Source organism: Cinclus cinclus, chromosome 8 (genome assembly GCF_963662255.1).
Source record: "Cinclus cinclus chromosome 8, bCinCin1.1, whole genome shotgun sequence".
Taxonomy (NCBI): Eukaryota; Metazoa; Chordata; class Aves; order Passeriformes; family Cinclidae; genus Cinclus; species Cinclus cinclus.
The window spans coordinates 9609336-9618976 of NC_085053.1; the positions used below are offsets into that span (position 1 = coordinate 9609336).

The window sequence follows — 9641 nt, forward strand, 5'->3', positions numbered from 1 at the left end:
ACAGAAGTGTTTTACACTTGCACAATGTTAATAACTTTATTATACATGGAAGCCTGTAATAGGCTGATTACACAATAAGACTGCAAACAACCACTGGTACCTTCCTGACAACAGAAAAGTACATAAGACTGAAACATCACCAAGAGTACATAAAAAACCATCATCATAAACATCACCAAAATTACATTAAAAAACTAATCAAAAAATTCATTTGCAAAAAGTGGTTTAGAGCAGTGCCACTGCGTGTCAGCAGCTTTGAATGGCCACCAGTATTTCGAGCAGGTTTCCATGGCTCCACAGGCATTAATCAGGATTCACATATAATAAATAATGTACCACAAAATATACATAAAGTAAGGCAATAATTCCAAAGAAAAGTTCTGTTGATATTAACAAGCCACTCAAGTTCTACTTTTGTAGTTGATGCCATCACCAGAATCCTTTGATGGAATTGCAGCCTTAGGCCCTAAAAGCCTGCCATGATGAACTGCTGCAAGCCCCTCTCTCCATAAAGAGCTCCAGTGACACCACTGGGACACTGCTGGGCACAGGGGTCTGTGGTAGCTGATCCTGATGCAGGACAGGGGCCTCACTATGTACAATTGGGAGTAGATTATTTCTTATTGTACATGGAAACCTCGACAGACTTCTAAAACAGGTGGGTGTTCTTTGTTCATCAGTTTTTTCTGATGTCATAAGACATCAGAAAGCACATCATAAGATGTGCACTTTCTGGAATGTAAATCTTTTTAAATGCTAGCTATTATGTCAGGGTGAGAGAGTGAGTAGGGGAAAAGGGAGATAAAAGGGGATGGGGAAGGGCGGGGGGGAGGCAGGTAGACAACCAAGATCAAGTCCAGAGGAACCAGGAACACAATAAAATAGAGGGAACCCTCTACACTAAAAGAATGTGAAAAGGGGAAGAGCAGGAGATAAGACTTTCTTGAACCGTGTGTAACAAATAATGTATCCCAAAACCCTATCTGGATTAGGACTGTAGTTTCAAGTTGGGGTTCTAATGACATGAACCAGCTGCACACATTTTGCTCTCACGGTTTGTGTCAACAGAATCTCTTTACGGAATTACAGTCTTACACAGAACTTCTGGGGACATTACTGTTCAGATTAAAGCTACCGTGCTGGGCTCATCGTGCAGACCCGAGAATATTTGCTCCTGCCTGGAATGAGCGTCACCTGGAAGAACAGGAGTACTTTAAAAACCACAAGATTTAGGTAACAAAATTATTTCAGATCAGCTGACGTAAGAGACAGCAATTTGAAATGTCAAAGATCCCTTCCTCAAAAAGCTGAGATATATTTGTCATCATCTGTAAATTGGAAGTTCCAATACACTAGCGGTGCATAGAATTCCCATGCTTCATTACACTTTCCTGAGAGTAAAGCAATTAGAACAAACTTCCTAGGAACAAAGTTAATTTTTTGCATTTTAAACTCTTGGGCTATTCCCTGACAATCTACATAATGTAAATTTGATTGCTAAACATTGTCACTTGAACAAAAACGCTATTTTAAAACTATTGATTTTTGATTAAAAACCATAATAAACAGAGCTAAAAAAATCACACTAATAAAATAAACTAAATATGAAAAGTTGCATTGAAAGGGCATGTTACATTATTCTTAATAGGACCGTGTAGAAACATTCCAATGGCAGTGTTGTTAAAGTAAAATTACAATAAGAAGACCCCACAGCCTGGTCACAGTCAGGACCTTACCTGTAACTCTGGCTGGTTGGGGTTTTCACTCGTGTACTACATGGCTCACTTACATCAGACATCATATTTGTATACCCTGAGAAATCTGACACTGAAGTCCTTACTCTATGGTCCACTTCTCCATTAGAGTTAGTGATAAAAGTCATTGGCACCCTGCTGCCCGACTTGAACTGAGAACCAAACGCTTGTGCAAAGTTCTCGATCTGGTAGGTTGCTCTAGGCTCTATGTCCTTCTGAGGATCTATCTGGCTGGTTAAGTCCTGAGATGGGATCTGAAAGCTCGTTGAGGATTCTAAGTTTTTCTGTTCCTTCTGGCCAGTCAGTTTCTGAGATGTTGACTGGTAGTTCGATGAAGTCTCTAAGTTTTTCTGTGGATCGATGAGATCATCCAGCTCTTGAGAAGGAGTCAACTGTTGATGCGAAGCCTCCAAAGCAGACAAATAAAAGCCTGGCTGAGAGCCAAGCAACATCCCAAAGGGAGGCTTTGGCAACGCAGTTGGCAATACTGAGGTAACGGATTGGCTGAAGCCACACTCAAGTGGAGATGTAGTGTATATCTGTTTGTCTGGAAACAGAGTGTGGTTATGGAGAGTTGAAGACAAGCTAACAAACTGGAAACTGGGTCCAAAAGCAAAACCAGTGCTGTTGGTTGTTCTTTCAAAGGCTTGTTGGAGGTATTTTGAGTATTCTTGCAACATGCTTGCCTTATCATTTGAAACTGTTTGAGAGTTAGGGCTCAAGTTTTCTTCCTGAACCATGTCTGAATGTTCTCCTGAGGTGTGCAAGTCCACACGCTGTTCAGTTATACTGAACGGATCTTCTTTCTGGCCTTCCGATTTGTGAGAATACTGGTCCAAAAGGCTCTGTAAGACTTCATCAGGAATACCAGACTTGTCGTGGCAAGACTTTATTTCACTGTTCAAAGATGCTGAATCGATGAGAGATAAAGGAGCTTCGTTATCCATAACGCTAACACCCGGAGACTGGATGACGGACTGCTGCGAAGTCATGTGTCCGACATTAAGTGAAAAGGCACTGTTACTGCTTGCAGTTTGTAAGTATCTTCTTTTCTTTGAAAACTGCATGGCATCATCATAATTGCTACTTATTTGACCCGGTTTACCACCTGTACTTTGGAGAAGGCCAATAGTTTCTACACCGGTATTGGCTACTAGGCCTAGAGAGCCACTTGGTTTCCCAGACAGTGGTTTTTGCCCCAAAATATCTGGCAGTGGTGACACAAAATTAAGGTAATTTTTGTCTGCTTGTTTTCTGCTTGTTTTTTTCAAGACCAATTTTGGCACCTTTTTTTGAAGTTCTTCTATGCCTGTGCCAACTAGACCACCACTGGAAGACACAATAGGAATATCAACTGCATAACTCGGCATGGTCACATTACTTGTAACTTGAGATTCAACTAGTTTGCTGCTACACTTGTTTCCTTTGTTTTCAGTGGATGTATTTTTTGTTTTACTTTTTCTCCTTGAGGAACTTGTATTTCCCTGAGACAATGCAGCCAAGCTACCCATGCTATTTGACGATCCGGGCTCCATTCCAGCCCCTGCTTTACCTATGGCTTCACCACACGTTCTTCTGTGCTTTAACAGTCTATCAGTCCTTGAAAAATACTGCTGACAAGTGTCACATTTGTATGGCTTTTCTCCACTATGCGTCCTCTTGTGTCTCTCCATGTGGTACTTCTGGATGAACTTCATACTACACTGGTCACACCCAAAAGGCTTCTCCCTACTGTGGATCTTCTCGTGTCTCTGCAGCAGGTACTTCTGGATGAAGCCCATGCTGCACTGGCTGCACTGGAAAGGCCTCTCCCCGGTATGGATGAGCACGTGCCTGCGCAAGTGATAGGAGCTCCTGAAGGCAGCACTGCAGTGCTCGCAGACGTGAGGTTTCTGGCTGGGGGACGCGACGGCGCCTTCCCCATCTCCCACCAGGGGGGGTTTGGATGAAGCGCTTGGCTTCCGCTTGGCTTTGATTCCCTGAGTTTCTGGCTTTGGCCTCTTTGCCTTCTTGACCTGGGCGTCGTGCTTTGGCTCACCCGTGCTCCCTGGAGCGCCCTCGCCTCTGCCAGTCAGCAGCAGGTCTCGGTGGGGATGCTGGTGCAGGTGGTGAAGAAGGCTGAGGTCCTGGATCACGCTCTGGCCGGTTCCTTCGCCGCTGCCCAGGCCGGGAGGTCTCTCCTCCGCCGCTCCCCCGAAAAGCCCCCCGTAGTGGTGATGGTGCTGCTGCTCCTCCTCCTGTTCGCTGGGCTTCTCTTGCTTGATGCTCACCAGGGACTGCAGAAAGCCCCAGGGGCTCCTCTGCGAGGAGGGCGCGGAGGGGAAAGCCCCCGCCGGCTCCTTCTTGAAAGTCACGTCCTGCGGGGGCGGAGGCGCCGGGGGCTCGCCCGCCGCCGTGGAGGAAGCGGCGGCGGCGGCCGGAGGTAACACGCACTGCGGGGGGTGCTGGGCCGCCGAGGGGGGCGCGGCCGCCCGGGCGAAGCTGGTGACCGGGGGCAGGCGGTGGTTGAACATCACCATGCCGGGGGGGAACGCTGGCTCCATGGCCGCCGCCCTCTTGCCGCCGCCGAGGAAGCCGCTGCCGAGTTTCATCCCCCGGGAAGGCGGGCCGGAGAGGAGGCGCGGCCCAGAGGGGCTGCGGGACCCGCCGCCCGCCCGCCCGCCGGACCGCGCCGGCTCAGCGGGCGGCTCCCTCGGCGGCCCGGCAGCCGCCGCCCGGGCGCATCGCCGCCTCTCGCCCGCGCCCGCGGCGGCCCCGGCCCGGCTGCACTTACGGCTCCCGCCGCCGCCGCCAGTTACAAATATCGCCGCGTCCGCTCCACAATGGAATTAGCAGCGCCCGCCCCGCCGCACATGCGCGCCGCGCGGCACGCTGGGAGCCTCGGCCGCACGGGCCGCGGGCGCGCAGGCGCAGCGCGGGGGGCGCGGGGTGGGCGCTGCCCGCCGCGGGGCCGGGCCGGGCCGGGCCGGGCCGGGCCGGGCGGCACCGCCGGGAGCGCTCCGGGAGCCGCGGGATCTCTGCGGGGGGAGCCGGGCGCCGCCGGCACAGCCCGGATAACGGGACCGGGCACCGCCGCTCGCCCGGGACCGGAGCGCAGGTGCCGCTCCGGAAGGCGCGGCGGGGCCGGTCCCGGGCTGTGCGGGGCTCCGAAGGCGGGCAGCGGCTGCGGGCTCAGCAGCGCTCGTCACCCGCGCGAAGAAGCGGCAGACGCAGAAAGGCTGGAACGGAGGTGTTTAACAAAGGCTCGAGGGTGATGCCGTTTGATCCCAAAGCGGTGACCCGAGGCGCAGGCGGGGATAGGGAGGGCGCTGCGCTCCCCGAGCCGGTGCCGGTGTTGGCTCGGATGCAGCCTCGGGCGCACGCCGCTCCCCCGCTCCCTGACACCTGCACACCGGGCAGCAGGACCGCGCTCCCAGCCTCGTCAGCTGCCACCTGGGAGCGCCGGCACCGCTGAGCCTCACCGGCGGCTCAGCTCCCCGGGGCCGCGGCCGAGATCCTCTGGCCCACTGCTACAGCAAAACCCGAACTAATGATGCTCACGGCTTGAGCTGCGTGTACGGAGTTAATTCGTCCTTATACCAGAAATGAGATTAAATTGTTGTTTTGAAATAATAGTGCCTTATTTCGGTTATTCAGGAGACCTTTTCCACTATTTTTCCGTGCCCGCCTTGGAGGATAATAAAAATAGAATTCTGCTTAGTTTGAGTATTTACTTCAAAAGATTTTGTATTTCTGTTAGGTTTTAAAATGCAAGCATTGGAGGTACCTGAGCTTAAAAACTTGGAATTAAACATATTAACACTAATTTTTATTATTAATGTAATGGAAGTAATGGAACAAGGTGGATAGATTCCTTACTATTCATAAGATTTATGTGTCACAGATGCTTTCCTTTATGAGAGATGAGCCTATAAAAAGTACTTTTCATAACTCTGGTACAAAGGCTCAAGTCAGATCTTAGAATCTTAAGCATATCTAATTGATGAAAAGAAGTGCAATTTTATGCCATTTTTGTACTTCAAAATTTTGTTGAGAAAGTAAACTAGTTCCTTTTATAATTTAAATATTTTACGGCATGTAAACTAAAAGTTAATTTCAAAATGTAAATCACATTACGACAGTTTAGGAATGTCAGGTTTAGCTAAGTGTTAAAAGGCAGATCAGGAATTCAAAAAACTCAAAGCAGCAGTAAAATATTAGTCAATGCCTATGAGAAATGAGTCTGTCCCTTTATTCAGGGTGTCTGTGTTTAATGGTAAGCTGGGATGCATATAAGCCAGTCCAAGCATGAAGGGCAGTAGGACACTCGTATGGAAAGCCAACTTTGTCCCTCAGTTATCAAGATAAGAAACCTGTCATTTCTCTCATTCACTCTGTCAGCCTTGAGATACTCCAAGCAGACTTACCTCTGTGTTGTACACCCCATATATCAGGAAGATGAAGAGACCCTGTAAAATAAAATGGAGGGAAAAAGCTGTTAACTCTAATCATTTCAGCAGTAGAAATACCTGAAATAAACTTTCCTGGGAACAGACAAAAGAAGACACACTTCATCAAGGTCAATTTATTTTTCTATTTTTCAACATTTTAAGCTGTACCTTGAGCATTTATTTGATAACGTGGAAGTGCATCAACTATATTGTGATGTTCAACTGTTTGAAAATGAAAATCTTAGCACCAAGGGGTCCATAACATTAATTAGAAAATTTAATTTTATATTTGAATGGTCTTTTGACCAAAAAAATAAATTAACTTCAAAAAGTGAAAATACTAAGATGTTAAGTCAAACTGAGGAGTGAACAGCCTCTTCTTCTGATATTTCTTTTTGCAAAACTAGAAGTAAGAAAACATATACTTCCAAATGCTGCACTAAAAATCTACTTCCACATATGTATTGACAAATGCATACACTTAATTGTTTTAGACATTTAAATAGGGAGAAAATAAGAAATGTATGAGGACAGAAAAGAAAATAACCCAAGCAGATAGCATACATGAATCACGAAGGTTCTTTTATGGGCTTGCTTCACATTGGCCTCTTATTATATTAAACTAAAACCAAACAAAATACTCACTTCAATGAGTTTCTCTGAACATATTTGCCTTATTGAAGGGTGTTTGTCCAGGATCTGAGTTAATAGTGCAGCTTGGTACTGATTCTTGCAATCTGTAGGGAGAGTCCTGAAAAACACACTCAAATTACTAGGAAGAATAGAATAAAAAATGTAAATAAATGCAAAAAATATATATAGTTTGCTATGAAAAGGCTTCTGTAACTTAGATTCACTCTGGGTTTATAATCTGTTTTTAAATTGATTTGTGCAATTACCCTACCGTGTAATTAATACTTAAATCCGGCCATTTTAATATGTCAGGGAAAAAACCTCTTGATTTTCAAACCAAAAATATTTTCTGATAAGGAACTTCATTTGAATAGCACACAAATTGCAACTTTTAAATCCAACATGCAAAATATTTTAAGACATTTGGATTAATTCTGGATTTGCTCATCAGCAAAAACACTATCTTACTAAGCAGGGAGGAATAAGAAGTACCATTCATATGTCATAGTTCCATGGATTACCCAATGGCAGCATAAAACCCTTGGGAGAGAGAACTTCTGCTTAATTTCTTTTGTTTAGTTTTTCAAAGAAGTTAAAATCCAACACTTCCTTTCAGTTATTTTCAGGTTACATCCATGAACTCAACAATAAGTAAGAATAGATTCAAAAACGAGCCACCTGGTTTTGAGTGTGCTTACCCACAATATATATCACAATTATATTGTGATGCTCATTTGGAAACAGAACTGCCACAATCCTGAGGCTTGGCACCTCACATAAGTGACTTACTCACAGGCAAACTATTTGTGGAATAAAATCCCAGTTACCTCTCTAAATATTAGAGTTAGTGGACCATTCTGAGTCTCCTGACTCAGAGACATCTGAAATCTACATTTAAAAAAGGAGGGGGTACAAAGTCTACACCTCTTATTTCCTCCTACTTGCATTTCAAGTTGTCAGGATTTTAGGAATTTCCATCCCAGGCAAGATATTGCTATGGGTAGCTGCCATAGAGAGAGAAGCAATGAATAATCAGCTGTTAGGATGAAAGAAAAAAAAAAAAAGAAAAAAAAAATCTTTCTCAGGCTGATCCCAGAAGAGAGAGTAAAACCACATGCTTCTTGTTATTCAGGTACTTTCATGAGTTAAAATTCTTGCCAAAACTCAGTTCCAAACAATACTGGTTGTTCTGATTTTATAAAGAGTAAAAGAAATGTTTTAAAATATGTATTCAAGAATTTCAAGATTAGAATGTTCTTTTTAACCTAGGTATGCAAAAATAATGTTTTTAATTGCTTCTGAGTCTCTTCTGAAATCTGTGAATCTGGTATCATCCCAGAAAAATAAACCAGTTAACTACTTAAGTTTGGATACTCACTAATCTTACAGAAACTTTGAAACAAATTATTAAAGATCCCAGATCTTAAATTGGCATGCCAAGTTTTTGCTTTTCTTGAGCTTGATAACAGCTCCTTGAATATTTAACTGTTAGAAATATGAAGTGCTGTGGACTTTCTTATCTTAATTCTTAATTCTTGTAGACTACTGGGAGCTTTTTGTCTTGTCTTATCTCAGAGTGGGGGTGTCCTCTAACATCAAATTATTCTAATGGAATCAGCCCAACAAGGATTTTACTTATTGCCTGCAATGAGTTAGGCACCCACAGCTGTTAATGAGGGGTCATTTTTCCACACAACGCTGTCATCAGCAATTACCTGTGCAGGATAGTGTGTGGTCCATCTGTGGTGAAAATAAAGAGGTGCAGAGCCTCAGGTGGTTTGAAATGTTAATAATGTGGTCTTAAATAATTGATAGTTCAGTTTCTGTAGCTCATAAATTGCAGAAAGAGCTTCTCTATTTTTTCAGTGGCACCTGGCATCAGCAGCAATGTGGTTCTGTGAGCAGCTGCCTCAGTTGCTCAGGCTGGTCGGATGTTCTTTGACTTCTGGGAATTAAACAGTGTTGTGATCAAACCAGTAATTTTATCCAGAACTGTTTATTTTACCTGTTGGGATCAATATAGTAAAATTCCTTCAGGAAGAAGCATAGAGGACACATTTGTATTTTTGTGTTCGATAGCACATGTGAACCTGCAGAGGAACTGTAGCCCATTGTGCTCAGTAACAAATCCATATACATCCAGAATGAGCCATCCATGCCTTGAAAAGGTAAAGGTTTCCAGACAGAAAATCTGGCCATGTTGGAGAAAAGAGAACATGCAAGCACACCTGTCATTTTTTCAGGTCTCAAGCCAAAGTAGGATGTGTTCTTGGCAGACTAAGGAGAAGTCCAAAACCTTCGGCTGAGCTTGAATCCTGCCTTCTGGAACCCGAGGAAAGCACTGCTTAATTACAGCTCTGACTGCCACTCTGGGCAGGGTGTGAACAGACTGCTCAGCTTTGAAATTTGGCAAGTCTTGCCCAATTGTCCTTCCTATCTTGAATAAATCAGTCTATGGACAATCCTAATCTCCAGCAAGTTTGTCAGAATGTGTCCCAGTTTGGCTGGGAGCACTGAAAGTTGACACTCTTATCACAAGTTCATTCTGCTTTAGGGCAACAGAAATTTGCATGGCAGTAGTTTTTATCAGAAGTCTCTTTCCATGATTTGAAGGTTTGTCTCTCCTTCTATTACTATTTGATATTTCCTTCTTATGGACATCGTATTTCATTCAAGATTAGACAGTAAATTGCAATAATTTTTTGGTGTGCTGAGACTGTTACACTGATAATTTTGATATTTTCAATTTCAGCATTTTTTCAATACGCACATTCTCGAGAATGTGGAATTACTTCATCCTTCCCCTGTTTAAGCATTTGGCCTC

At 44.5% G+C, this 9641-nt stretch overlaps 1 protein-coding gene across 1 annotated transcript; it reads right to left on the bottom strand.

Moving 5' to 3' along the window:
- Positions 1–1732: 1732 nt before the first annotated feature.
- On the bottom strand, positions 1733–4345 carry ZNF281 (zinc finger protein 281). The gene has a single exon (XM_062497733.1). The coding sequence runs from the start codon at positions 4343–4345 to the stop codon at positions 1733–1735; it is 2613 nt and encodes an 870-aa protein (XP_062353717.1).
- Positions 4346–9641: the final 5296 nt, after the last annotated feature.